This window comes from Somniosus microcephalus, chromosome 13, assembly GCF_052327205.1.
Source record: "Somniosus microcephalus isolate GS21.2 chromosome 13, FLI_Smic_1.0, whole genome shotgun sequence".
In the NCBI taxonomy this organism is placed as follows: domain Eukaryota; kingdom Metazoa; phylum Chordata; class Chondrichthyes; order Squaliformes; family Somniosidae; genus Somniosus; species Somniosus microcephalus.
In genome coordinates, this window is record NC_140999.1 from 139999462 (window position 1) to 140013696 (window position 14235).

At 46.0% G+C, this 14235-nt stretch overlaps 1 protein-coding gene across 2 annotated transcripts in view; it reads left to right on the top strand.

Annotated features, from left to right (window-relative positions):
• Nucleotides 1-14235, top strand: part of atp9a (ATPase phospholipid transporting 9A) — a 244853-nt gene that overhangs the window by 113630 nt on the left and 116988 nt on the right. For both annotated transcript variants that reach the window (XM_086005302.1, XM_086005301.1), the window contains exons 8-11: nucleotides 1620-1700; nucleotides 2652-2727; nucleotides 4630-4706; nucleotides 7209-7369. In XM_086005302.1, coding sequence (XP_085861428.1) covers nucleotides 1620-1700; nucleotides 2652-2727; nucleotides 4630-4706; nucleotides 7209-7369 — 395 coding nt within the window. The remainder of the gene's footprint in view (nucleotides 1-1619; nucleotides 1701-2651; nucleotides 2728-4629; nucleotides 4707-7208; nucleotides 7370-14235) is intronic.

Here is a 14235-nt window from a genome sequence, read left to right on the forward strand (position 1 = left end):
CTTCTTCAAAATAGTGCCATGGGATCTTTTACGTCCACCTGAGAGAGCAGACAGCACCTCTGACACTGCAGCACTCCCTCAGCACTGCACTGGAGTGTCAGCCTAGCTTTATGTGCTCAAGTCCCTGGAGTGGTACTTGAGCCCACAACCTTCTGACTCACAGGCGAGTGTGCTGCCAGCTGACTCCCAAGAGGCTGCAGAGAGATATAGACAGGTTGACTGAGTGGCAAGAACATGGCAAATGGAATACAATGTGAGGAAGTGTGAAGTTATCCATTTTGGTAGGAAAAACAAAAACAAAAAAGTAGAATATTTTTTGAATGATAAGAGACTGGGACATGTTTGCATTCAGAGAGACCCGGGTGTCCTTGTACATGAATCACAGAAAGTTAACATGCAGGTACAGTAAGCAATTAGGAAAGCAAATGGTATGTTAGTTTTGTTAGAAAGGGATTAGAGTATAAGAGTAAGGAAGTCTTACTACAATTATACAGGACATTGGTGAGGCCACACCTGGAGTACTGTGTACAGTTCTGGTCTCCTTACCTAAGAAAAGACATACTTGCCTTAGAGGAAGTGCTGCAAAGGTTCACTCTACTGGCTCCTGGAATGAGGGGATTGCCCTATGAGGAGAGACTGAGTAGACTAGACCTATATTCCTTAAGAGTTTAGAAGAATGAGAGGTGATCTAATTGAAACATATAAAATTCTTAAGGGGCTTGACAGGGTTAATGCTGAGAAAATGTTTCCCATGGCTGGGGAATCTAGAACCCGGGGTCACAGTCTCAGAATAAGGGGTTGGCCATTTAGGACTGAGATGAGGAGAAATTTCTTCACTCAAAGGGTTGTGAATCTTTGGAATTCTCTACCCCAGAGAGCTGTGGATGCTCAGTTGTTGAGTATATTCAAGACAGGGGTCGATAAATTTTTGGGAATGAAGGGATATGGGGATAATGTGGGAAGGTGGAGTTGCGGTAGAAGATCAGCCATGATCTTGTTGAATGGTGGAGCAGGCTTGAAGGGCCAAATGGCCTACTCCAGCTCCTATGTTCGTATGCCTGAAATAACACATTTAATGATTTAGGTCTGGGCCAAGTGTTTTCTTGATCCGCCTTCATAAAGTGTGGAGAAGAGCATTTTAGGGCATGGGCAAAAGACCCATTATTCAGTTTGTAGTCAAGGGGGATGTGTTATTACGTCCCTTGGGTAATGTCATCCTATATTGGGCAATGTGCATTAACTTAAATGCGTAAAGGGTGTGGAGCCATGCATGGGAGTGACTGGCGCCACTGAACCTGAGAAGGTATCTATGGTTACCCAAAATTGTAACGCACATAGAAACACACACATGCACACGCTCTGGCTTCATGTACATAGTATCAGGAAATTCCCAAACTGGTTAACCTGTGGTTTTTCTAACTAACGCTGACAAATCTTGTGAGGACTCAGAAAAATTATTTATGTGTATAAATAGTTAAGACATTGATTATTGATCAGAATCTATCCAGCGACAAACAAATCTACCTGTGGCTGGGACTGGTGTCAGGTTATCTGTATTTGTCAGATGATGGCACACAGATATTGTTCAATTCTTACTCTGTTTTCATTTTAACCCACAGGATCTGCTACAAATACGATCTTATGTTTATGCAGAAGAACCAAACCTTGACATTCACAGTTTTGTGGGGACTTTCACCCGGGTGAGTTGTGTTTGGTGACTGGGAAAGAAATGTTCCATTTAGGGTTCCATGGTGTTACAGTAGATGAAGTGTTATTGTCATTCCATTTTTAAAAGATTTTATTGTGAGGGGCTATTTTGTTTTTTTTGTTTAAACAAGGATACATCTATCTTTTCTGGGGCAATGATGAAACATGCTTTTGCACTTATTACTTCTGTCTGTTTCTCCCTCAATAATTTTCTCCCCTCGTCTCCCTGAAGGTGTTACCTCCTTCTTGGACTATTGTTCCAGAGGGACAGGTCAGCCTCCGATACATCGCCCAAGTGACCATTATTCATGTGCAAGCTTCAAGTGAATGTGGGCTGCTTATTCAACCACAGGAGGCTGCATCATAGCTGTTACAAATGTTGTTCTCTCCGAACGTCCACATGCGTGCAGTTTGAATAGGGGTTGCTGGATACAGACCAGGAGTGGGAATCCTTTTCAGTTTTTCCCTTTCCAAACCCAGGTTGCTGAGGTCAATTATAGTGGCCATCGTGCTGCCCTGTTGAGATTAGCTGACTCAACACAGACAGGGGATCGAATACGAATCCTCCTAGTCCATTTGGCTCAGAGACTGCAACTTTACCTCTGAGCCAAGGGGGAAGCAGAGGTACTTCATTAACACGGCTGGTCCTGCTGGAGTGATCTACGCAAGAGTGAGCCAGTTGTGCTCGTTAGTGCCTGTGATTTGGGATCAGGTTGGTGGCAAAGAACAGTCTGCTTAGCTAGCGCACAATAAAAATGGGAGCTTGGTGGGATAGCAGAAGTGGCACTCTGGCTGAATTTACTTATATTGAAAAATATATATTTTTCATTTGCAAATTGGTGTGAAAATATTTACAATTTTGTTGACGGTTAAGGAGTAGTGCTCCTTCGCGATATTGCTGCTACTTAAATTGAAAGAATAGTTTTTTGTTTTGTGTGTTTTAGGAGGATAGTGACCCGCCAATTAATGAGAGTTTGAGCATCGAGAATACATTGTGGGCCAGTACTGTCATTGCTTCTGGTAAGGTGATTTTCCCCTTCCCTTGAGGGACAAAAAAAATCTGTGACTTCCTCATTTTTCCCATTTTTCAAAGCATTCCGGAAAACCTCTCAACTGCTTACTGTTTACCAAGTCTTGCTGAGTAAATGGGCACTTCAGGAGAAGTCACCTTCATGACAACATCCTTCACAAACATTTTATTGTTTGTTTACAAGCACATGGTCTGCTGAATTAAGTGGAAATATGTCATTGAGTCATGTACACATGATGCACATTTTGTTTCCTTCCAGATTCAAAGAACAGTTTGCCAAATGGTTTCAGGGAGATGGTGTCTCTTTAATGTAGTGACTATATTCATCAACACAATTAACAAATATTACATTTTCTGAAATTTTCAGAATACTCAAAAGTGCTTGTCTGGGTCAAATTCCAGGATTTGACGTCTTCCATTTTGTTGCGGGTCTGCAATTCTGCTGTCGTAATTAAATTTAGTAATATAAATGGCGGGCGCAGCTCACAGCTGTCACCCCACCTCCCCAACCACCCCATTCTGTTCAGCCCTGTTAAGGGGCTTGCTTTAGTTCAATTTCTGAGTGAGGGTCTACATTTGAAACATTATCCAGTCTTTCCTCTCTACAGATGCTGATAGCTGCAGTGTGTTTCCAGCATTTGCAGTTTTTCTCTTGTATCAAAATGATATTTCCAGATTTGTCATCTTTCCCCAGTTTATATATTTGGTCAAAATTACGATCCCAAAATCTAAATAGTTATAATACAGAAAACAGTTTGGACTGTTTCCTCTAGTTCTGCTCCATTATGTTTGTAAATCCACTTCTCACTGCTGCACTGTGGGTTATATCAGTAGCACAAGCAGTTTAGATTTAATATAAACTGAATATTTTCAACCTATAAACATTTAAATGAATCATTTTTAGTGATTTTATTTTTTTGTCTTGAATAATTGCTGTACTTTAGTTCAATTGAATCATTGAATATATTTTCTATGTATTGGGTCAGTATAGAAAATACCATTGTCACTGCTCGTCAAATCATATAATTCACTTGTTGCCGTATGTTGTTTGTGACCCAGTGCGAGGGCCTCTTGCTGGAGCCAACATGCTGCCATAGCGCATGCCCCTTCCACCACTCGCCCGGTGTGCACTCCAGTTGAAAGTCGTCCTTGCAATATTTTTGAATGCTGTACGCAGTACAGCCCTAAATTGAGATAATACATTTCTGTCAAAATTGTGTTAACAAAATGTTGAAGCTTTGCTCTTAATAATGACTGTCTATTCTCTCGAAGCGTTACTGTGTTGAAAGACACTGCAGGCTGTGTGTTCTCCTATACACAGTAGTCAAATTGCAAGGTCAGTTGTGATAGAGCAATTGGGTAATTACTCCATTCTGATTTACAAATCCTGAAATGCCTCTTTGTCCAAATTGCTATGTGTGGCTTGCTGATGCAGTGAAGCCTGTAGGAGATCCCTTGACTGACATGGGCTCTCAGAATCCCCAGGATTGGAATTTTCTGAAATTAATGTAGGACTATTTTACCTGTTCCCCTTTCCTCCGTTGTCCCTTTTTGGCCTTGAACCCCCCCCCCTTTTCACCCTTTCCCAATCCCAGGAACATTGTGGCCAATTGAAGCATCTGTAGTACTGCCAGCTGAGATTGGTTAACTTCACACAGGCCTGTGATCAAACCTGAGACTTTTCTGATCAGTCTAACTCAATACCAGCACAATGTAATATTTCATATGCATTTTTAAAGTGCAACAGAACAGACACCACGTTGACCATTTTAGTACCACTGAGCCCGTGGAGCAGCTCTGAAAATTGAATTGTTCAGTCATTTAAAAAAAAAAAAGTTTATTCTGCTTCTGCTACATTCTTACTTGTTTTTTAAATGTAATCTCTTTTCAAGGTACTGCAGTGGGCGTTGTTATCTACACGGGCAAAGAGATGAGGAGTGTTATGAATACCTCTCACCCAAAGAACAAGGTACAGTTTGAAAATCTTAGCCTAGAAAGAAATTAACAATAAATCCCATAATTCTCACTCCTTGTAAAGAGTAATGCTTTAAAAAATGTGGGGGGGGGGGGTGGTGAAATTCCCCATGATACTTATTTTTAGTGAAATTGTACTTCATACACATTTAATATGTTCTACCAAATAATTAATACAGGAAATCTTTCCCCATTTGTTTTGACGATTTCTAAATTCCAGGATTTAGAAAAGTTGCACAAATTCTATCTTGAAAGGAGTGAGAATTCCAATATCTTTGCTGATCCTTGCAGGGCCACGGGGATAGAGCAGGGGAATGGGACTGACTAAATTACTCTACGGAGCGCCGGCACGAACTTGTTGGGCCAAATGGCCTCCTTCTGTGCCGTTATGACTCTATGACTAAACACTTAAAGATTGATACACTCGGATGTCTACTGTCTAATGATGTCAATGAAAATTTAAAATAAGAATTCTGGCTGAATGTTTCAGGTTATGTCTGAGCTGTCAGGGATATTCCTGGTCCCAGGGAAGTCTGGAACTGGATTGGTAAGAAATCTGATTAAAGTCTCATCGGTTCCAGCTGCCAGGTGAACACCATTCCACAAAGTAATTGAGCAATGCCACGGGAGATGTACTATTTATAAAAAACATGAATATGCTGTGCATACTGAGGATAGATGAAACTTTGTGGACTTGGGTTCAAATTCAGCCAAGAGTGACGGGATCAGAATTTCCTCTCTGCTAGCCTTAAAGGTCCTTTTTCAGGAAATGAGTTTTGGGCAGCCCAAACCAATTCCTAGTGGGGATAGGCCCAACTTTGCACACATTGGTCATTTCAGTGAGAGAGGCCATAGGATGTCAGAAATGGAAAAATTGTCACACTGGTGTAGTAGGGTTGCTGTTCTGAAGTTGGGGCTAAGGTGTATTGTGGGAGCAGAGTAGAGGGAACTTCACCCTGCCTGGCTGTGCTATGCCTGATCTTGGAAGTTCTTGATTGTGACACCGAGTGCTTGAAACAGGCAGCATCTCATTCCTCAGTACTAATATCCTCCACCTTGATGAGCACAGAATATTTTTTTAACGATCCATCAGAATACCTATCCATAACTGGCCAATTTGGAATTGATGGCTACAGATTACTTTGCAGCTCTAGGTTGGCAAGATTGGATTCAACCAGCTTTTAATATGACTGACCTGCCCGTGAATAGCACATGTCCACTTCTGATCCATGTGTTTAAATAGGCATGGTTTTCTATCATGCAAGCTAAAAATTACTAATGTTAAGCAGCCGCTCCACATTACCGCAATTTTTTTGAGGATTTAAGTAACTTATTCTTCATGTGGAGAGGAGCACTTACTGGCCTAGAAATTCGGTGGGCTGCGCCACCAGTTAGCACCTAAAGAGGGCACTCAGTGGCTTTAGCGTCACTGGCCGCGCCTCCCGCGATATTTAGCTGGGGCGCTAATGGCGGCGTTAACCTGTTGCGCTGCGCCACCTCCGATGACGTCATCGGTGTGCGCAACGCCCCGCTACCGCCCTGATCTCGATATTTGGCAGCAACCGCCTCTGTAGCGCCGTTCGCAAATGGCGCCCGGTTCATGGGGCCTTCCTGTGGCGGCAGTGGCGCAAATTAAGGTGGAGGTGCGGGGCGGCCGTTTTTTCCGGTGGCCGCCTGCCAGCACCTCCGTCCCCGGCCTCCTGATCGGCCCCCGCGGCATTGCCGGCTGTTTTCCGAGAGCCCGGCACTTCTACTCGGTGCCGGGCTCTTTTGCCGGCACTCGCGATCTCTGATCGTGCTGGTGCAGGCCCCTCCCCCTTAGGAATGGGAGGAAGGCCTGCAGTACCGCAGCGCGCCGTGCCGGGCCCGTTGCGCTGCGATACTCAATTTCAGCGCCCTAAGAGGGACGCGGAGCGCCTCGAGCCTCGCCCCGTGTCCCTCTTGAGGCACTCAAGCTGAATTTCCGGCGGTCGCTACTGCTCCAAACACTGCGCTAAATCCGGCGCCCAGGCGAGCTTGGCGCCTCGTTTGCGGCTCCACCCAATTTCTCCCCCACTAACTTTTGACTAAGGGCTGTGCCCACACACTCACCACAAGGTGGCAGCAGGAGTAGCATCAAGCCTGGTATCCTGAGTGGAAATGGAACCGGGATTACGATCACCATTCTCTACCAAATCTAAACCTAGACAAGGGCCAGAGCCCAGAAGTTATGTCAACATACAATTTGCATTAAAAAAAAATGCACACCATAATCAAGTCACCTCCCAGTGTCTCTCAGCTGGCAGCTTTGCCTACATAGCTCTCAGGACCTTGTCTCTTGATATATTAGGTTCTTGGTCACAGGCAAGAGAGCTACCACTTATGAACATGTCATATTATTTATGTATTTACATGTACCGTAACATTTTTCATACATAAAATCCTTATTATGGAGAAGGTAAATTTATGGATATACATGCAAAGAAATAGTTTTGTTAACATTTTTTCTTTCTCATAGATGGGACTGTTCGACCTGGAGGTGAACTGTTTAATGAAGATCCTGTTTGTTGCATTGATGGTACTGTCCCTTGTGATGGTTTCCCTGCAGCATTTCAGGGGTCGCTGGTATCTCCACTTATTTCGCTTCTTCCTTCTGTTCTCCCATATAGTTCCAATCAGGTAAATGTCCCAGTTGAATTTGGCCTGTTTCTCTCTGCCAGAAGCAACCTTTTTTTTTAAAGTCTTTTGCTTCCAATCTCTTCTTTAGGCACTCCACCCCAACAATTTATCTTCTAGATATATCCCCCAATTTGGTATTATCTGCAAATTTTTACACCATATTGCCAGTTTCTGAATTTAAATCATTTATGCACATGTTGAACAACAGCACAGATCCCTGCAGGACACCATTCCTAGTATACCAAGAGTAGACAAGGGCAATGTAGTGGATGTGGTATACAGGGACTTTCAGAATGCCTTCGCTATGTACAAGCAACTCACGACAAAAGGTTAGGACATGTAGGGCTCGATTTTAATAGCCCTGAGGAGATGGGTTTGAAGGCGGGTCGGCAGCAAAAATCGGAAAAAATGGCTTCAGACACCCAACCCATCTCCATCCCACCCCCACGCGATTTTCGTGAGTGTCGGGTCAGCCGCTCCCAAACTGACCTGACTCCAACCGGTGGGACAGGTAGTTAAGGCAGTTAAGAGCCTGTTAACTGCCTTGCTAATCCTATTTTTATAGTAGTTTCCCATTTTCATGCTTCTGGCTTCTGTTTCCCGTCTTGTCAGAAACATGCCAGCTGCAAGGAGATGAGTTTCTCGAGGACATGATTTGTAGTCATTGGTGCAGCACTTTAAAAGCGTTCCTGTAACATGGCTGACTTTAAAATGCAACAACTTTGTTGTTGGAGGTTTGGGATAAGATTTTGCAAATCTACTGATCTTGTGACTGTTCAAGCTGACACCCATCTGCAGTGTTACCTGATTGGAATAATTTCAGGCCACGTTGAGTGTGCGCTTGCAAGCTTCTTGCCTCAACTGAAATCTATAGCAACGCGATGGGAGCCATTTACATCTTCTCATCCTGGTTGTCAGATTCGGAGGAAGAGCAGCAGCCGCGGCAGCACCACAACCAACCACAACAGCAGCACCAGCACCAGGAGCGCCAACCTCCTCCTCACCCACCTGATGCTGCACTGGACATGGGGCATCAGCCCCTGACAAAATTGCTGGCCAGGAGGCCAGCAATGGCATCACCATGACCAGATTTTCTTTACTTGACGCTGTAAACCCTGGCTGCCACATGATGCGCCAGGTTGAGACCATCCCACACCAGCACCGTGAAGCATCCCTTTAATGTCCAAGCCATTCCATGCACACACATCACTATAGCGGGGGGGGGGGAGGAAGTTATAACTGAACAATCACTGGAACTCAGTAAGACACTTCTCAATGTGTGCTCATATCTGTCCAATAAGGGGCACTTTTGGAAAAAGATATTACACTGTATGATGACACATTACCAGAAACTTCACATGGACATTGGCTAAACCTCTCAAGTGCCTACCCTTGTGTGTTGTTAGTTGGTATGCTTGCAGTAGGATGAGGATGAGTGTGAGGGGTGGCTAGTGAGATGGGAAAGTGATAAAGTAGATAGAGAGGGTTGGGTGAATGTTCAAGGTAAGTTGGTATCCTGGGGAGGTCTCTTCCACCTTTGGAAGGGAAGAGAACCTCCCTGTTTGCTGTGACTCCCTCCATAAGCATATGGAGGGAGTCATTGGAGAGCCTGGGTGCAAGTGTTCACCTTTGTGCAGTGATTGTCAGTGTTTGCAGCACCTCAATACTGTCAAACACTGACAGATCAACTGTCAAAATAAAATTGTGCATGATCCCTTTAAGGAAACTGGCAGATGAAGCGACATCAAATGATGTCATCAGACCCGCTTTCTGTTAATTGGCCGGTCGGCGGGCTTAATGAGGCCAATCAAGGGAAAATCACGTCTGCAGAGTGGAGGCAGCTAGGTGTAGGACCGGAACCCAGAAACCAGCTGACCCGCCCCATCCCGCCTCCAGAATTAAATTCGCGGCCATGGAGTCAGGGGCCAGATAACAGAATGGATTGAAACATGGCTACAAAATAGAAGGTGGGAGTTAAGGGATACTTCACAGACTGGCAGAAAGTGAATGAATGGTATAGACTCAGAAATTGTAGCTGTGGTATTGAAATTTGCAGATGATACCAAGTTAAGATATAGATATAATCTGGAAGAGTGCTCCAAAATATAGAAGACATAAACAGGCTTGCAAAGTGGGCAGACAAATGGCAAATAAAATTCAGTATAGCAAAGTGTGGGGTGGTTCATTTTGGTAGGAGGAATAAGGAGCCACTTATTCCTTGGGAGGTAAGAAATTAAATGGAATAGAGGAGCAAAGAGATTTGGGAATATAGATACATAAATCACTAAACGTAGCAACAATAACGCTACATACACCCACCTTTGTTTATTTTCATGAGAATCCTGCACCCTTAGAGGAACCAGTCAACCCTGACAAAAAAGATGGTGACGCACTGAAGACAGTGCAGAAAAGGTTTACAAGGATGCTACCAGAATTGAGAGGATGCAATTATCAACAAAGATTGAACAGAGGTTTGAACCTAGGTCCTTCAAAGATTTTCTCTGGAAAAGAGAAGACCCGATTGAAGTCTTTAAAATTATAGAAGTGTTCGATTGGGTGGATGTGGAGAAATTGTTTCTACTTGTGGATAAGCCCAGAAAAAGGGGACACAAATATAAAATAGCCACTAACAGCTTAATCAAAGAATTTAGCTGGAAGTTCTTTAGAGTGGTGAGAATGTGGAACTCACTTCCACATGGAGTGGTTGAAGCAGAAAGTATTGATGCCATTTAAGGGGTGGCTTGATGCATTCTTGAGGAAGAAAGGCATCGCTGGATAAGGGGACAAGGTGGGGATGAGGTAAACGGAGTGGGAGGATGCTCGTGTGGAGTATAAATACTGGCATAGACCAGTTGGGCTGAGTAGCCAGTTTCTGTTTTGTAGATTCTATGTAAGAACATAAGAATTAGGAGCAGGAGTAGGCCATATGGCCCCTTGAGCCTGCTCCACCATTTAGTAAAATCATGGCTGATCTTCAACCTCAGCTCCACTTCCCCGCCCTATCTCCACATCCCTTGATTCCCCTAGAGTCCAAAAATCTATCTATCTCAGCCTTGAATATACTCAACGATTTAGCATCCACAGCCCTTTGGGGTAGAGAATTCCAAAGATTCACAGCCCTCTGTGAAGAAATTCCTCCTCATGTCAGTCGTAAATGCCGACCCCTTATCCTGAGACTATGCCCCCTAGTCCTAGACTCTCCAGCCAGAGGAAACAACCTCTCAGCATCTACCCTATCAATCCCCCTCAGAATCTTATATGTTTCAATGAGATCACCTCTCATTCTTCTAAACTCCAGAGTATAAGCCCAATCTACTCAATCTCTCCTCATAGGACAAATCTCTCTTCATAAGACAACCCTCTCATCGCAGGGATCAATCTAGTAAACCTTCATTGCACCGCCTCCAAGGCAAGTATGTCCTTCCTCAGATAAGGATACCAAAACTGTGCACAGTACTCCAGGTGTGGTCTCAACAAAGCCCTGTACAATTGTAGCAAGACTTCCTTTCTCTTGTACTCCAACCCCAATAAAGGCCAACATGCCATGTAATTCTACCTAGTGCCTATCAGTCAACTGGCAGCTGGAAATCTTATTCAAAGCCCACAATGATGGCTGCAGGAGAGGTTGCTCTTCTGGGGTTGGAGGTTAAAAAAGCATTGTTGAGGCAGCAAAATGTTCTGATCTGCAGCATTGCCATTCCTTCATATACCCAAAAAAGAATTAAGAAAGGAAAAATATTTGATTTTGGACCTTCTGTATTTGTTTTTCTTTCTCAGTCTTTTACTGCTCCTCATGAAGTAGTTGACTCTGGGAATAGCTCCCCCCAGGAACCACCCCTCCTCTCCCCAGTACCGTGCCTCATTATTTATGTCTGTACCTTGGCGGTGAGTGATGGCAGCCTGTCTTTCATGGAAAGCATCAGAGTTGATCCTGAACCTGTGCTCAACTTCTTCTTAGGCAGTCCCTCGGAACCGAGGATGAATTGCTTCCACATTAAAAATGAGTTTGCAGGTGACTGATGAGTCCAACGCGGGACCTACAGTCTCTCACAGGCGGGGCAGATGGTGGTTGAAGGGGCGGTTGGGTGGGTGCTTGGGTTGACTTGCGCTGCTTGCGCTTGGCTTCCGCTTGCTCCCGGCGAAGAGACTCGAGGTGTTCGGCGCCTTCCCGGATGCTTCTCCTCCACTTTGTGCGGTCTTGGGCCAGGGATTCCCAGGTGTCGGTGGGGATGTTACACTTTTTCAAGGAGGCTTTGAGGGTGTCCTTGAAGCGTTTCCTCTGCCCACCTGGGGCTCTCTTGCCGTGCCGGAGCTCCGAATAGAGCGCTTGTTTTGGGAGTCTCGTATCGGGCATGCGGGCAATGTGACCCGTCCATCGGAGCTGATTAAGCGTGGTCAGAGCTTCGATGCTGGGGATGTTGGCCTGAGCAAGAACACTGACGTTGGTGCGCCTATCCTGCCAATGGATTTGCAGGATCTTGCGGAGGCAGCGTTGGTGGTACCTCTCCAGTGCTTTGAGGTGCCTGCTGTACATGGTCCATGTCTCTGAGGCATACAGCAGAGCAGGTATCACTGCTGCCCTGTAGACCACGAGCTTAGTGCCGGGTTTGAGGTCCTGGTCTTCAAACTCTCTCTTCCTCAGGTGACCGAAGGCTGCACTGGCACACTGAAGGCGGTGTTGGACTTCATCGTCGACGTCTGCCCTTGTTAACAGTAGGCTCCCGAGGTATGGAAAGTGGCCCACGTTGTCCAAGGCCTTGTCGTGGATTTTGATAATCGGGGGGCAGCACTGTGTGGCGGGGGCAGGTTGGAAGAGGACCTTTGTCTTACGGATGTTTAGTGTAAGGCCCATGCTCTCGTATGCTTCGGTGAAGGTATTTACGATGGTTTGGAGTTCGACCTCCGAGTGAGCGCAGACGCAAGCATCGTCTGCATACTGTAATTCGACGACAGAGGATGGGACGACCTTGGATCTGGACTGGAGGCGACGGAGGTTGAACAGTTTCCCGTTTGTTCTGTAAATTAGCTCCACTCCAGTGGGGAGCTTACTGAGGGTGAGATGGAGCATTGCAGCAAGGAAGATTGAGAAGAGCGTTAGTGCGATGACACAGCCTTGCTTGACCCCGGTTCGTACGTGAATTGGGTCTGAGTTGGCAGCACCCTCGTTCCAAGCACTGGCATCTGCTGGACTACGTCATCGACCGAGTGAGGGACCGCAAGGACATCCGCACCACCCGCGCCATGACAGGAGCTGACGACTGCTGGACAGACCACCGCCTAATCCGCTCTCTCATCTCCATCAATGCAGCCCCAAAACAGCGGCGGCAACAAAAACAATGCCGCAGGAAAATTAACGCTGGCGCACTCAAAGACCCCGCTAAGAAAGCCCTATTCAGCCTGCGCCTCACAAACAACCTGACGACTCCCAGTGATGCAGAGACACAGAGTGCCCACAGTGTCTGGTCTGCACTCGAGGCCTCCATAATCAGCACCTGTGAAGAGACGCTCGGTCACTCAACCAGGAAACACCAAGACTGGTTCGATGAGAATGACCAGGAGATCCAGGAGCTAATAAGCCGCAAGCGCAAGGCATTTCTGATCTGGAAACAGCAACAGAACTCGAGAGCATGAAAGCAGCTCTACAGAAGCCTGAAGGCCGAGGTCCAACAAAAAACTCGCGACCTAAAGAACAGATGGTGGGTGGAGAAAGCGCAGGAGATCCAGCAGCTAGCCGACAACCACGATGTGCATGGATTCTTTAGCGCAGTCAAGACCATCTACGGCCCAAGCACCCAACGCCCTTCCCCACTGCGGGCCAAGAACGGAGAGGTACTCATCAAGGACAGGGAAGCAGTCAGTGCCCGCTGGAAGGAGCACTTCGAAGATCTCCTTAACCACGACTCTGTCTTCGACACGAGTGTCCTCAACTCCATCCCACAGCATGCTACCCATCACCATCTCAGCACACCCCCAGCCTGGCATGAGGTTGAAAAGGCCAGCCGACAACTGAAGAACAACAAGGCCTCAGGAGCAGATGGAATCCCCGCCGAGGCACTAAAGCATGGCGGAGAAGCACTACTGGCGCGAATTCCTGAACTCATTTCTCTTATCTGGAAGGAGGAGAGCGTGCCAGGTGATCTCAGAGACGCCGTAATTGTGACCATCTTCAAGAAAGGTGACAAGTCCGATTGCTGTAATTACAGAGGAGTTTCCCTGCTATCTGCCACAGGAAAAGCCATCGCAAGAATCCTCCTCAATCGCCTTCTCCCAGTAGCCGAAGAGCTCCTCCCAGAGTCGCAATGCGGACTCCGCCCTCTAAGGGGCACAATGGACATGATCTTCACCGCACGTCAATTACAAGAGAAATGCAGGGAACAGCACCAACCGCTGTACATGGCCTTCTTTGATCTCACAAAGGCCTTCGACACTCAACCGTGAGGGATTATGGAGTGTCCTCCTCAAATTCGGCTGCTCTCAAAAGTTTGTCACTATCCTCCGCCTGCTTCACGATGACATGCAAGCCGTGTGCTCAGCTGACCAGTGCATTACTAGCAGGGATTAGAGTACAGCTCTGAACTGATTTTATCCTCCCAAACCCAGCTGCTTTAATTGTAGTACTGCTACTGCCTCGCCAACTGAAATCGGCTGTCTTAGCACAGACCATGCTATGAACCCAGGAACTATCACGGGAGCTCTGTATTTGTTTTACGAGTGAAACCTGAAATTTCTAGCACAGATGGGCCCCATTCCTCGTACAAAGATTGATTCACGATTTACTCTGTTGTGTCTGTCCTTGTATGGGATGTAAATAAGGGAACGGAGGATGGGTTAAGGCAGCATTTTATGTAAGGTTTTTGCTAATAACT